The 15095-nt window shown below is 30.4% G+C and overlaps 2 protein-coding genes across 2 annotated transcripts; one reads left to right on the forward strand and one right to left on the reverse strand.

Annotated features, from left to right (window-relative positions):
* Nucleotides 1-1309: 1309 nt before the first annotated feature.
* Nucleotides 1310-6800, forward strand: LOC108915910 (zinc finger protein 616-like). Its single transcript, XM_018722062.1, has 3 exons — nucleotides 1310-1489; nucleotides 2148-2561; nucleotides 5510-6800. The coding sequence occupies exons 2-3, from the start codon at nucleotides 2419-2421 to the stop codon at nucleotides 6405-6407; spliced, it is 1041 nt and encodes a 346-aa protein (XP_018577578.1). The 5' UTR covers nucleotides 1310-1489; nucleotides 2148-2418; the 3' UTR covers nucleotides 6408-6800.
* Nucleotides 6801-8348: 1548 nt separating this feature from the next.
* LOC108915907 (zinc finger protein 90-like) lies at nucleotides 8349-14556 on the reverse strand. Its single transcript, XM_018722059.1, has 4 exons — nucleotides 14494-14556; nucleotides 14067-14363; nucleotides 13706-14007; nucleotides 8349-10039 (listed from the first exon to the last, which is right to left on the reverse strand). Exons 2-4 carry the CDS (start codon nucleotides 14337-14339, stop codon nucleotides 8356-8358), a joined length of 2259 nt encoding a protein of 752 aa, XP_018577575.1. The 5' UTR covers nucleotides 14340-14363; nucleotides 14494-14556; the 3' UTR covers nucleotides 8349-8355.
* Between the last annotated feature and the right edge of the window lie 539 nt (nucleotides 14557-15095).

A 15095-nucleotide genomic window follows, 5' to 3' on the forward strand; every position in this document is an offset into this window, starting at 1 on the left:
TCGACATATTTTCTGATCATTTTCCATTTTAATTGATGCTTCGTTCTCGTGATCTTTTAAGTAAACTTCTCTTAAGTCGATGAAGGGCACTTTGGGATTAATATCAGAAAGGATCTTATCCTCAACGTAGAGGCAAGTGGATTTAAAGTCGAACGCAGAGTACAGTTTAACAGAACAGGTAGAACACATGACATCTTTATAGTTGTTGTCAAAGTCCTGAAATGTCCTTTAAATTGAACGAAGAAAGCAATTTGACTAGCAATATTAATAATGTATATTGAATAACAAACTTACCAGGTTAAGCGAGACTGTCCTTAAAATTTCCTTTATAGATTCGTCTATCACTGTAAAATTTTCAAATTTCACAGTATTAATGCAAAGCCTGCAGGAGATTTCTTTAGAGTCTTCCATTTATGTATTATTTCTGCTTTTTTCACTATAATTAACATAACAATAAACATAACCTCTTATTTATCAGCATAGAGCATAGACATTAGACAGAAAGTCATGGCAAACCGTTTCATTAGCTGTTTAATAATATTATATAGAGACAAGTCCAACCACTGGATGGAGCTACAGTAGTATCTTTTATATTCTCTTCAGCCTAGCCCTTGTAATAGTCCCTATATTGGCAAGTTTTTATAAATATAAGCATTAGATATAGAGGACAAGAGGGTACGTCTAATTGTTGACATTACCTATGGTCTATAAACTAATATTAGCATGCAGTAAGGATGGATGGGTAGCGAAGCACGGACCTGTCTTTTGCTCCAGGAGTTCAGTCACTGAACCTAGGGCACCTATTAGTCCTTATTTGAAATAACTAGGTTCGCTGGTTCCGTCATTCGTTCATTGAATTAAGTTTATATACGGATGAAGCACTGCACAATAGTAAATTTACAGGTCCAAAAAAAATATAATTTTAAATAATGCATTCTTTTATTTGAAGAACAAAATATATAAATAAATAAAACATACTTATAAATTAAATAAATAAAAGATGTTCAGTATAGTCATTTTAACAAGTAATTCGCGCCATTATTCTATGGCTAGAAATTGGCCTCAATGATTTGGGATCGAGGGGGATTATCCCTCTTTATCCTGCCTCATCTCGTGTAGGCCTGGACAGCCTTCGTAGGTGGGCCCCATNTGTTTGCCGTTTTCCAGCGGGTATACAAGTAATTCAAACAAAAATTCGCAATAGTTTATAGTATGCCCACTGGAGGCGCTGAAGGGTTAAATTAACTCGGTGTTGGTAGCGTTACATCTTCTGTATTCTGTGTATGCTTTGTGGAAAAAAGCTAGGTTATGTAATGATTGCTTGATTTGTTTGGTTTGGAATATTTAAAATTCCTTTTCCTCTTCGAGAAAAATGTAACCAGGAAACTTTATAGATATATTTTGCAGAATGTGTTAATATTATAAGCCCTAGAAATTCCGAAATAATAGGAGAAGCCATAAGAAAAACTCTAGAAGTACTTTTACGAAAGTAAGACAAAGTCACTTCACTTTTAATGTACTCGTATACGAGAAAGCTCTTTTTGATACCTTTAATTACAAATATGCAACGTGCAAGAAGGAGCTAAACATGTAACGTGTAAAGTATACTCGGTAAAATTATTTGCCGCTTTTAATTTTAAATTGACGTGGATACTGAGGGTATTATCTTTCCTTATACTAACGCCAGTTAAATGTCAGTGGTTGATTTAAAACAAGTTTATCTAAAGCAAAAAGGAAATATTCACCTACTCGATATATCAGAAAATGAGAGAATTTATGTTTGCAGTTAGTAACATTACGATTTGTGTGGATGTTGACATAATCATACATACATACCCCAAGAAGTGTTCATCAATCCAGAAACAATTAATGTCTCCTTGAATGCTTCAGTGTTTTTCTTTAAGATGTATTTATTGGATCCTTTTTCTTATAATGTTCATTTCGATAATATTATTTTAACTTGCAACGAACTGAAATAGTGAAGTCTTTTTTTTATAGTTATAATCAAAACAATTGTCTCTTAGTTTTTGTAATCTTTTAATTTTTTTTCTGTAAGTAAGTATACTTAAAGTTCCTGCTGTAGTAGTTTTTTTTTTAATAAATATATATTTCTTCCCCACGATATTAAAATATTTTTATTATTTTAGAATGTCGATGCTACCAAAGACCCTGTTATATATGGACCATGTTTTGATTTGCTTCTTACTCACTGAGGTTTCTTAAAGAGCTGCACTGAGGCGCAGGAGAAATATAGAAGTGCCGATAAGCTGTTTTATAGTAAAAGTTAAATGATGGAAACCAAACTGGAAGATGATGTGCAAGAAATATGTGAAGTCGTTGATAAGTCATCTTATATTAAAACTGAAGGGATTCAAATAAAAATGGAAGCATTGGGATACGCAGGAGAAACATGAAAACATGGATAAGCCGTCTTTTATTAAACTTGAAGAAATTGAAATAAAACTGGAAGATGGTCATGATATACAGGAGAAATGTGAAAACATGGACAAACAGGTTTATATTAAATATGAAGAAGAAATAAAAGGAGATGATCAGACTAGGTAGGGAAATGTCAACGAAATTTAATAATTTTAAAATTTAGTGCACTATCGTTTGAGGTTTTTTTTGTAATGATATAGAAAATATTAAATTTGAAAATCAATCAGATATTTATACTAGTTTTTAGTTTTTTTTTTACATAAAAGATGCAATCAAACTCTCGAAAACAATTTTTATATTTTTGATGATAAAGCTTCGTAACTTTCCATAAGCTTACAGATAATTTAACGTTCTATATAGGAAATCTGATGACATTTAAGTTTTTCAGTTTGATGTCAGAATAACCAATAGGATATTTTGGTGAAGTTAAGAAAAGGCAAAATAATTACATTTATTTATTTGAAAATCAAATTTATTAATTAATGGGTTAATGTGATAGTAATAAAAGGTGTCACAAAATTCATATCAGAAGTCATTTTGATAGGTTTTGAATTAAAAATGGCATATACTTACGCACTTTTTTTATCAAAATTTTTCATGGTACCGTTTTGCATTGATGCGACTAACTTTCATTGATCAATTTCCTTCTTCAAAGCTTGAGTGGTCGTGGGCTTATTGGCATAACCCTTAGACTTTAAAAAACCCCAAAGAATGAGTCCAACGGCGTTAAATTGCATGATCTGGGCTGTTCTGATTACTACTTATTTTCAGGGAAGTATATCAAAAAACTGACTATGTAAAAATCTACATTTGACATCGCATTAACATAATCGTAAATAAAATATTTTGCAACCAATGATTAGCACTACCCAGAAACCAAATTATGTCATTTTATTCGCCGAAGTGGGGAATAATTTTTTGGCAGTTAACTCCAATAATGTTTTTGGAACTGATCTCGCCACTATTTTAAAGTAACAGGTTGGTGACAACTGAGGAGCTGCTAAGTCACAGAATAGTAAATGTTGCTTCTTCTTTTTCTAACACTAATTGAAAACCTCTAGTTGTGAATATAATAATGAATACCCTACATTCCATTTGTTAATTTAAAGTATCTAATGATTTAGTTTTATAATATCCCATTTAAGGCTGTTGTTAAGATTTATGTAAAAATGTAGCACTCTTGTAGAAATTAGACTTAAGAAAAATTTGATTCACAAAGGAAGTTTCCAAACGTAACTTTAGTGATAAATTGCTGCAAGAGAAATTCATTTGCCCCTTTGAATGATTGAAATAACACTATGGTACGATTTTGGAAATTCAGATTTGATTTGGAAAAAATTAGATACTTAAAAAAATGACGTAACTACAATCTTTATGTTTTATTTTAGTATTTAACTGACATGAGTTCAAATGGAAAAATAAAAATTGAAAATGTACAGTTTATGCAACTTAATCATTAACTAATCTATGATCTACAATCTACATTATCCCATTTTAAATAAAGAATAAAATTTGTAGATAGGCAATGTAATTTTTAAGGATGAATCTATAAATTAAAGAAGCAGAAAAATTTCCAAATTTTTTTAGTGATTTTTGAAAAGCTGTAACTTCGTGAATATCTTGAAGCTTGAATTCTAGCTTGATTCTAGTTTTGAAATCTTGAGATGAAAAATTTTTTTGAGGATCACTCGGCGCAACCAAAAGAAATAATGCAAGGCAAAAATTTTGAATTTTTTTCACACTGCACATGGGCTCAAAAAAATTTTTTTGATGCCAATTGGTTTGTTTTTTTTTTATTTTCTACATACATCTATTTCTCATTGAGATATCGGCTATTGAGTGAGAAGTCACCTTTTCTATTGATTTGATCATCGATATCTTATGAACTAATGATTGTACAGCAAACGGAAGATGGGTTTTAGAAACCTTTACAAATATTGTGAAGAGTACCATCGTTTGTAGGTTTTTTTCAGCTCAATACATGTCCATGATGTTCGTAAATTTTGAAATCGATCAGTCAAACCGTTTTCCTTTCCTCATTCCTCAAAGTTTTATAAAAAAATTAAAGGAGTAGGTTTATTGCTCCTTAAACGTCAATTAATGATTAAGATGAAACAAATTTTTTGCGTTATTTTTCTCACAATTTCGCGTTAAATACTTATCAAATATTGAGGAAAAAAATAAATTTTGAAAAAAATCAAATTTTTCAAAATTTTTAAAAAATTTGCGTCCTCGTTTTTACAAAGTTACATTGAATATTTCAATATCAAGAAATTATTTTATTTTTTTTAATTTAAAAAAGCTTTGAAAAACCAATTGATGATAAAAAAAAGGTGACTTCACTTAATAGCCGATATCTCGATGAGGAATAATCATACAAAAAATATAAAAAAACAAATTGAAGCTGATGAATCAGGCAAAATGACCCTGGCATTGATTGATCCAAAAAAAATATTCTGAGCCCATGTGCATTTTGAAAAAAAAAAAAATCGTAAACTTTTTGCCTTGCATTATTTCTTTTGGTTGCGCTGAGAGTGATGACCAAAAAAATTATTCACCTCAAGATTTCAAAACCAGAATCTTCAAGCTTCAAGATGCTTTTTTTTCTCGATACTACCATTATTCCCGAAGTTACTACTGATGCAGTTCAGCTGATCACCATAAGAGTAGGGAATGGACTGTATCTTTTATTTTTCTTGAATAATGCGAAGTTGGAAATGTAGACGGTATATTTTCTTACTAATTACAATAACAATGTGAAATTATGGGAAAAGTAAAGTTTCTTATTTAATTTTTTGATGTCAAAAATACAATTCTTGTTTCTTAACAAATTCAATTCAGAGAGAATTTGTTTTTTGTGAAAAATTCCGTTGCCTAGATGTATAATTATTTGTTGATTAAACTATTTATTATAGAATCACAACAGCCTTTCGAAAATCACAAAAAAGATTTGGAAATTTTTTTGCTGAGTTTATTACAGACTAATAGTAGTTTATAGAGATATAAATTTAAAGAGAAATATAAAATTGAACAAGTACTTTCATTTGTGAATAATTAAAATTTTTTTCAGTGACATCTCATCGGGCGACTTAAATGGTGAAAACAGTGAAAATAGAAAAACGCGCACTTTGGAAGATATAGAAGAAATAAAGGATGAATGCATGGATAAAGGTGAGACAGAATTCAACAAAAACTTCACGACATCGATGTTAATTCGCAAGCTGTTAGGTAGCCGAATATACAAGTGCAACAGTTGCAGTTTCGAAACCAACTACAAGAGAAACCTTTATAATCATCAACTGACACATCAGATTCTCTCGTACAAGTGTGATACGTGTAGCTTCGAAACCAAGCGTAAAAGTTATCTGAAGAAACATCAAGTGTTGCACAAAGACCCTTCGGAAATACGAATGTGGAAGTGTGATAGGTGTAGTTTCGAAACCAAGCACAGTAATTGCCTAAGAGGGCACCAACTGTTGCATTCTACAAAAGATCAATTGTACAAGTGCGACACGTGCACTTTTGAATCTAAACACGTGAATGAGATGAAAGCGCATCAACTGACGCACAGGATCCCTTTGAAAATCGAAACGTACAAATGTGACGAGTGTAACTACGAAACTAAGCACGAGGGATACCTGAAAAGACACCTGTTAACGCACAAGTATTCTCCAGAAATCCAAATATACAAATGTGATGCTTGCACCTACGAAACTAAGAACAAGAGCAACTTCAAAGTGCACCAGTTGAAACACAAAGATAATTCGGAAATAAAAATGCACAAATGTACCAGTTGTGCATATGAAACTAAATACAAGAACTGTCTAAAAGCTCATCAATTAAAGCACAAAGACCCGTCGGAAATCCGAATGTACAAGTGCGACACTTGTAGCTTCAAATCTAAATATAAACGTTGTGTGAAAGATCATCAAGTGAAACATGAGAAAACTTCTGTGGCACACGAGTGAGAATGTGGCGCACGAAACTATGGTCGCTACCACAGTTGCATGTGACGTTACTTCAGAAATGACAATTGTTACTAGGTAAAGTAATAAAACGTTAACAATATGGATTTATATTTTAAAAATTCAGTGAAATTAAATAGATATAAAACGTGTATCACCCTATACATGAAGTATCTTAACTAAGCCTTTTGCTACACTCCGTTGATATTTTTATGTGAAATAAAATTTTAAAACGATTGGAACACAAAATTAAGATTTTTTTATTTGTGCAGAGAAACTTTTAAAATGTCGAATAACTATCAAACAATTATATAAAATTAATTATAGGTTTATTACTAATACCTCGTGATCTTTTTCTATCATCACCTTATTTTGATGTATTGATCTATTGAGCTTCAAACTGTAAGTAATAAAACTGTTTTCAATTTTGTAGTTATGTCTGCATATTTTTCAACAATTTGCTTAACTTTCCCTGATTTATTAAAGTGTTTTCAAGACCATTTCCCATGTGTATCTTTTTATAATTTTGACAAAAGAAATTGTTGCATCAAACAATTGTGTAACGTTTTGTCACTGAATACAAATCTACAATACTCCTTGTATAAATTGTTATTTAATTTTAGAAGACAAAATGTCCTTAAAAATGCAAACTTTTTGTATATGTTCGTTTAATGAAATGTTTTTCTGCTATTTTAACGTGTATGTTAACTCATATTTTAAGTTTTGTCAAGTGTCATATCGATTACAACTAAAATGAAACTATTTCTTACAACATGAACATATATTTTGTATAAAAAATATGTAAAACTAGGGTAAAATCTTTTATTATTTTGCAGTTTTCGCGCGAAACTTAGCTCTCTGTCTGGTAAACAGTTGTGCTAGTATTACTTTCTACAGTTTTGAATAGAGTTTGCCTTCTTTTCCAAGATGTTCTGTGGTTGTAATGAAATTTTAAAATTAAAGAAAATTAGTTAAAACAATGTTGCAGAAAATTAAAAAATAGAATAGAAATGAAGCTGGATGAGATGGAAATAAACACCTTAAAATTTCAATTGTACCAAATTTAAAGCGTTTAATTATGTTGGAAAAAACAAAAATGCTTTAGGTATTGAACTGATTGTTTATTAAATGTTAATTAATTATTAACAATTTTTATTAAATTTCTGAAAAAAACATAATAGCTATCCCATTTATAAGTCAGTTCTGCTATTGTCCGCAATGTTGATCGAGAACTATCGATAGTTGATACCATCGATAATAATCTATAGTTAACGATAATTCTCGATATTACTTTGCACTTTAAAAAAAACGGTTTTATCAACAAAATTTAAGTTAAGAATATTTTATTTAATGTAATATTGAAAATCAAATTGGTGAGAAACAATACAATGACAGAAGGGGCCTTCATAGAGTTTGCACAAATTAAATTTTAACTCCAAAGAAAATTAAATTTTATGAAAAATTAAAAAAACCTGTCAATGAAGAAAAATATTTTACACATATACGTGCGACCTTACCCCAGGGTGGGCTTTCCTCCCCTAAAAAATAATATGGATTTCATGCTTATCAAAAAAAAATAACCACTTCAAATTTTACCAGCTGCCGCTGTACTTACAAGGTTTAAAACGTAAATAACAATGTAAATTTTATTTTAAATTAAAATATATAAATAAAATTGAGGATAATAGGTAATACCTAGAGTCAGCAAATTTGTGTACTTTTGCATCATAAGAAATAGTACTTCTAAATTCTTCATTGCTAATATTGTTTCCAATTTTTAAATTTCTGTCAATTTCCATATAAGCTCTAGCTTCATAATCTTCCTCAGATGTCAAATAGTACATGTACAGTTTCAATTATTAATTTCCCACGTTTGTGCTGTAAAAGGGTTCTCTCTCATGTATTAATTGATGATTTTTGAGATAATTTCATAATTACTTGTCTTACACTGTTACACTTGAATTTCCGTAGGAGCTTTGTGCTTTAACTGATGTGATTTCATACGACCCTTACGTTTAGTTTCAAATGTACAAGTACCACATTTGTGCATATGAATTTCTGAGGAATCTTTGTGTGTTAATTGATGTGATTTTACGTTCCGTTTAAATTTACTTTCATAAGTACAAGTATCACACTTGTACATTTGGATTTCCGAAGGGTCTTTGTGTGATAACTGATGCGTGTTTAGAACACTCTTATATTTAGTTTCATAGGTACAAATATCACATTTGAACATTAGGATTTCCGAAGGTTCTTTGTGCTTTAATTGGTGCTTTTTTATACCACTTTTATACTTAGTTTCATAAGTGCACGCAGGACATTTGTACATTTGGATTTCCAACGGGTCTCTGTGCCTTAATTGATGCAATTTTAGATGCCTCTTATGTTTAGTCTCATAACCACATTCATCACACTGGTACAATTGGATTTCCGAAGGGTCTTTGTGTGATAACTCATGTTTTTTCATTTGAACCTGATGTTTAGTTGTAAAGTCACATGTATCGCACTTGTACATTTGGATTTCAGAAGGGACTTTGTGCTTTAACTGATGCTTTCTTAGACCACTTTTATATTTAGTTTCATAAGTGCAAACATCACATTTGTACATTTGGATTTCTGAAACGTCTTTATGCCTTATCTTATGTAATTTCAGATGTCTCTTATGTTTTGTCGCATAACCACATGCATCACAATGGTACATTTGGATTTCTGAAGGGTCTTTGTGTGATAACTCATGCCTTTTCAATTGCCCCTTTCGTTTAGTTTTAAAATCACATGTATCGCACTTGTACATTTGGATTTCAGAAGGGTCTTTGTGTGATAATTGATGATTATTTAGATAACTCTTATATTTAGTTTCAAAAGTACAAATGTCACACTTGTACATGTGGATTTCTGACGGATCTTTGTGCAATAACTGATGTACTTTTAGATGTCTCTTATGTTTAGTTTCAAAATCACATGAATCACACTTGTACATTTGGATTTCTGAAGGGTCTTTGTGTAATACCTCATGCCTTTTCAATTGTTCCTTATGTTTACTTTTAAAATCACATGTATCACACTTGTACATTTGGATATCAGGAAGGTCTTTGTGTGATAATTGATGCTTATTTATATAACTTTTATATTTAGTTTCAAAATTGCAAGTACCACACTTGTACATGTGGCTTTCTGATGGATCTTTGTGCTTTAACTCATGCATTTTTAAATGTCTTTTATGTTTAGTTTCAAACCCGCATAAATCACATTTGTACATTTGGATTTCCGAAGGGTCTTTATGCAATAACTGATGCCTGCTTAGAACAAGCTTATATTTAGTTTTCAAACTACATTTATCACACTTATACATTTTGATTTCCGAAGGATCTTGGGGTGTAAACTTGCGATAAGTGGAACTTTTCTTACGATGTATAAGACCCGGAGCAACCTCGTGTGTCAGATCACAGTTAAATGCATCTTTGTATTCACTATTATAAGATGGAACATCTAAAGGAGCCTCACACTTGCTTATTTGAACCTCAACTGTCTCACATTTAAGCATGTCTTCATTCTTTATTTCTCCTACACCTTTGTAAATGTGCCCTATTTTGTTTTGGATTGTTACATTATGTAAGTCGAAGGAAGAGGAATCACTGAAAAAAAATGAAATTGTTCGTATATACATTATATATATATTACAAACCTGACATACATTTATTTTCCAAGAAATATTTTGAAGAATCGATCAACTATTACAGTTACACTATGGATCTTATCACAAATAATTTAATTTATTCTTTAATGCAGATAAAAAAACTGAAATAAATTTAAATTAGAAATGCTTTTTTCATGAAAACTTGGATAATGAAATTTTGAAAAAGTTATAATATTTTCGGTGGCTGTATAAATAATAAGCACATATTTTGATGACACTGGAAAAAACCTTTAATTGAAAGATATTTTTATATTTAACATTTTTTTTAATTCTCAACTGTTTTTGAGGTACAGCAGTTGAAAGTCAGTTTTCCTGAAATTCTTGGCCTTCGAATATGAATAATGGGTGATGGAAAAGTGTAGTATATTCAAACATTTTTCTTTAAAATGAACGTATAAAAATTTTGCAGAATGAATAAAAAATGTATGGTAAGGGGCTCATTCAATATTTAATTTATAACAATTTCTGTAAATAATTAATACCCTAAATATAAGGTGAAAAACCAGGTTAGTAGCATTAATATTAATGATGGTAAATAATTTCTAATTTGTGAATATTTGAAATGGTTTATGCCGTTCGTAGAGCATTTGTGACGTCACATCACTCGACTGTCCTAACATGCTATTAATTATTGCCTCCAGTTATTTTTTTGTAAATTTAATTCTAGTTGTTCCTCTGTTTATTAGCACCTGTGTTAGTTAAAAAATTAATTCATTTTAGATTTTAAAGTAACTAGATTTGATTATATTGAAGAAAAATGTTTGAATAGACACTCTAACTTCATCCATTTTTCAGCTGTCAAGGCTGACAATTTATTAACTTTTTAAAACTGTTAGTGAGCGACCTAGAAAATAATTAAGTAAAACAGATTGCATATGGATGGCTTAGGGATGTGTTATTTTTTTGATATCAATGTAGATGAAGTGCCAAATACTTTTTTTTTAAGTAGTAGTAGTAGTAGTAGTAGTAGTAATTTCTGATTCTGTTTCCATGACCCATGACAAAAAAAAATAGGAAAGCAAAAATTGATAGTTTTGCTTAAAATGCTATCAATTTTTCCTTACACTCTAAAGTTTGGCAGAAAATCGCAATAAAATCTGAAGTGTAGAATTCCCGTGCCATAATTATAAACAAGTATGAGTAAATAACCGTTGTCTGAAGACAATGAGTTTTGAAGATCGGGTGAGCGTAATTTGATTTCTGTCTAATGCTACCTTTGGAACAATCAGAGCCAAGTAGCTACAAGAACTTTTTCAGATTTTTCCTAAACAAAAATTGTTCTACCCAAGGAAAAATTATTAAAATATTAAAGTGCTTAAAATCCATATACAGTATGTTACTTTTAATTATTTATTAATGAAAAGATTGGTACATATATACACACATATTAATTTGTGTCTGAATATACAGTGTGTCCAAGATAAGGATGGGATAGCATTAGGATCTAGGAAATGGTAAGAGATATGGGGCGGCTCAAGTTAGAAAAAAGTAGTTTTTTTATACCTAACCATATGCCGTTTAGAAAGTTTTAAAATTCCCGGTAGTTCCGGAGATATCCGAAAAAACTCGAAATTTTGCAGTCATTTTATTTTTTTCTGGCTTTATTTGAAAACGGATTTTAAAATAAATTGCATAATCACATTGCCAGTTTTTCCGCTCTATCCAATGGCATCAAAATTTTTGCTATTCGACTTTTCGTCTTCGTGGTGCTATCAGGTTAATTTTTTTAAACACGTCGCTGTTATTTTTATGAGAAAATCTAAAATCATTTTTAATTCTGAATTAGATGATGTTACTATTGTTATCTCTTAGAAAGGTTTTTAGCTTGTTTTAGCTATCATTAAAAATTTTTCCCGAGTACGGCTCTGAGCACTTTCAAAATATCTATTGGAGGAAATCATAACAGTATAAAAGTCGATACAGCACAAAATATCCAACAATTTGTTTTAATAAATAATTTAAAAACGTACCTAATAANATTAAGTAAAACAGATTGCATTTGGATAGCTTAGGGATGTGTTATTTTTTTGATATCAATGTAGATGAAGTGCCAAATACTTTTTTTTTAAGTAGTAGTAGTAGTAGTAGTAGTAGTAATTTCTGATTCTGTTTCCATGACCCATGACAAAAAAAAATAGGAAAGCAAAAATTGATAGTTTTGCTTAAAATGCTATCAATTTTTCCTTACACTCTAAAGTTTGGCAGAAAATCGCAATAAAATCTGAAAAGTGTAGAATAATTATAAACATATATGAGTAAATAACCATTGTCTGAAGACAATGAGTTTAGAAGATCGGGTGAGAGGAATTTGATTTCAGTGTGTCCAAGATAAGGATGGGATAGCATCAGGATCTAGGAAATAGTAAGAGATATGGGGTGGCTCAAGTTAGAAAAAAGTAGTTTTTCTATACCTAACCATATGCCGTTTAGAAAGTTTTAAAATTCCCGGTAGTTCCGGAGATATCCAAAAAAACTCGAAATTTTGCAGTCGTTTTATTTTTTTCTGGCTTTATTTGAAAACGGATTTTAAAATAAATTGCATATTCACATGTCACTTCTTCCGCTCTATCCAATGGCATCAAAATTTTTGCTATTCGACTTTTCGTCTTCGTGGGGTTAATTTTTTTAAACACTTCGCTGCTATTTTTATGAGAAAATCTAAAATCATTTTTAATTCTGAATTAGATGATGTTACTATTGTTATCGCTTAGAAAGGTTTTTAGCTTGTTTTAGCTATCATTAAAAATTTTTCCCGAGTACGGCTCTGAGCACTTTCAAAATATCTATTGGAGGAAATCATAACAGTATAAAAGTCGATACAGCACAAAATATCCAACAATTTGTTTTAATAAATAATTTAAAAACGTACCTAATAAAAAAATAATACGAATTTATGAAATGTTTTAGTAATTCAAATTAGTATTGTTAATAGAAGTAAAAAAAGTTGTTGCACAAAATATTGTGCTTTGAAAAATTTTAAATGATAGCTAAAACAAGCTAAAAACCTTTTTAAGTGATTGCAATAGTACTATTATCTGATTCAGAATTAAAAATGACTTTAGATTTTGTCATAAAAATAGCAGCGACGTATTTAAAAAAATTAAGCTGATGATGGTCCCACGATAACGAAACGTCGGATTGCAAAAATGAATGTTGATGCCACTGGATAGAGCAAAAAACGTGGCTAAAATTCGTTTTCAAATAAAGCCAGAAAAAAATAAATAAAATGATTTTGCAAAAGTTGTTTTTTTTTCGGATATCTCCGGAACTACCCGGAATTTTAAAACTTTCTAAACGGCAGATTATTAGGTATGAAAAAAAACACAACTTTTTTCTAATTTGAGCCACCTCGTATCTCTTGTTGTTTCCTAGATCCTAATGCTATCCCATCCTTATCTTGGACAGACTGTATATGTACATTGTAATGTTTTTATGTTTCTGTAAAATCTTTCAATTAAACTGTATAAACTGTATTCTTCAAGGATAGTAGACAAACGCGGACAAAATAATGCCGAATTAGTAAACGTGCTGGCGTAATGAAGTGCCGGATTATAGAGATTCTACTGTAAAATCAGTATATCTGAATTTTTCTTGATTTCCTCACCTTTCTCGTTCCTCTCCCTCAAATTTTACATCAATCTCTTCAGTTTTGATCAGCGTTTCTTCTGTTTCTAGCTCTTGTTTAATATTAACTATTCCCTCCTTCATCTTTTCATCTCCTAATTCTATTTCACCATTTTCGCTTTTGATAAATGTGTCACAGGCCCCAAAATCTGCCAATTTGTTGTCACCTTTGTTGTGAACTTCTGTCTCAACATTCAAACAGGTCCTTATGAAAGTATCGTAAACAGTGAGCGAATCAAAACATTGCCTACAAATGACAGGATCTTCGGTGACTGTAAAATTCTACAACACAAGAGTTCGTAAAGATATCGGTAAATCTTTAAAAATTTATATTTACCTACCACTTCTGGGATGTATCTACTAATCGTGTCAAATTTCACTTCATAGAATGACATACAACCTTCCCTGATTAATTGTAAACATAATCGACAAATTTTCTGATTATCTTTTATTTTAATTAATGATTTGTTCTCCTGTTCCTTTAAATAAACTTCCCTTAAATCGACGAATGGTACCTTGAGATTAACACAAGAAACGATCTTGTCCTCAATGTAGAGACAAGTGGATTTAAAGTCAAAGGACGAGTACAACTTACTAGAACAGGTGTTACACATGACGTGGTTATAGTTGTCCAAGTCCTAAAATATATATTTTTTTAAAGAATAAATCAATTTGACTAGCAGTGCTAATGTACATGTGTTACTGAATTTACATGAAGATGGTTAACTGCGAATGAAAAATATTTTGTATAGTTTCAAATGAACTTACAAGATTAAGTGAAACAGTCTTTAAAATTTCTCTTGTGGATTCATCTATTACTGTAAAATTTTCATTGCTTACAGTATTAATACAAAGCCTGCAAAATATCCTTTTAGAAACTTCCATTTATATTTTTTTCTTTATCTTTAAAATTTATAAATTATAACCTATATTATGTATAACCACAGAACATATTTGAAATATTTGACATTGACATTATACTAGGATAGAACACAAAACAATAGAAAAAATTGTGTCACTAAAAAATTAGGAACTCAAAACCGAAGCGCACCTACCGGCCGTCAGGGTAAACTAAGAGGACCTATCGACTGACGAACGCGGTTGAATATGGTTGACTTAATGTTGATTGAATTTTGAAAGCGCATTAATACACTTGTAGACAACATTAATCATAATTGCAAGCATGTAATTAACAAAAAAGTAATAATAAACAAATATTAGTTTTGGTTATGGAAAATAATAAAAGTAGTGAAAAGAAAGAACAGAGTTAAAATAGAGATACATTTTCAAATTTAAACATTTTAAATGAACTTAGAACATATAGTTCCGATCACAGAAAGTTTTTCAGAATGAATTTTCCAAATTATTAC

Source organism: Anoplophora glabripennis, unplaced genomic scaffold (genome assembly GCF_000390285.2).
Source record: "Anoplophora glabripennis isolate ALB-LARVAE unplaced genomic scaffold, Agla_2.0 scaffold1288, whole genome shotgun sequence".
Lineage (NCBI taxonomy): Eukaryota > Metazoa > Arthropoda > Insecta > Coleoptera > Cerambycidae > Anoplophora > Anoplophora glabripennis.

Bases quoted from the DNA above. Each gene is read 5' to 3' on its own strand.
- LOC108915910 (XM_018722062.1), top strand. From the start codon at position 2,419: ATGGATAAGCCGTCTTTTATTAAACTTGAAGAAATTGAAATAAAACTG. The intron at 2,562-5,509 runs GTAGGGAAATGT...AATTTTTTTCAG, and splicing joins AAAGGAGATGATCAGACTAG to TGACATCTCATCGGGCGACT.
- LOC108915907 (XM_018722059.1), bottom strand. From the start codon at position 14,339: ATGTGTAACACCTGTTCTAGTAAGTTGTACTCGTCCTTTGACTTTAAA. The intron at 14,008-14,066 runs GTAGGTAAATAT...CTTGTGTTGTAG, and splicing joins GTAGATACATCCCAGAAGTG to AATTTTACAGTCACCGAAGA. The intron at 10,040-13,705 runs GTGAGGAAATCA...ATTTTTTTTCAG, and splicing joins GAGGGAGAGGAACGAGAAAG to TGATTCCTCTTCCTTCGACT.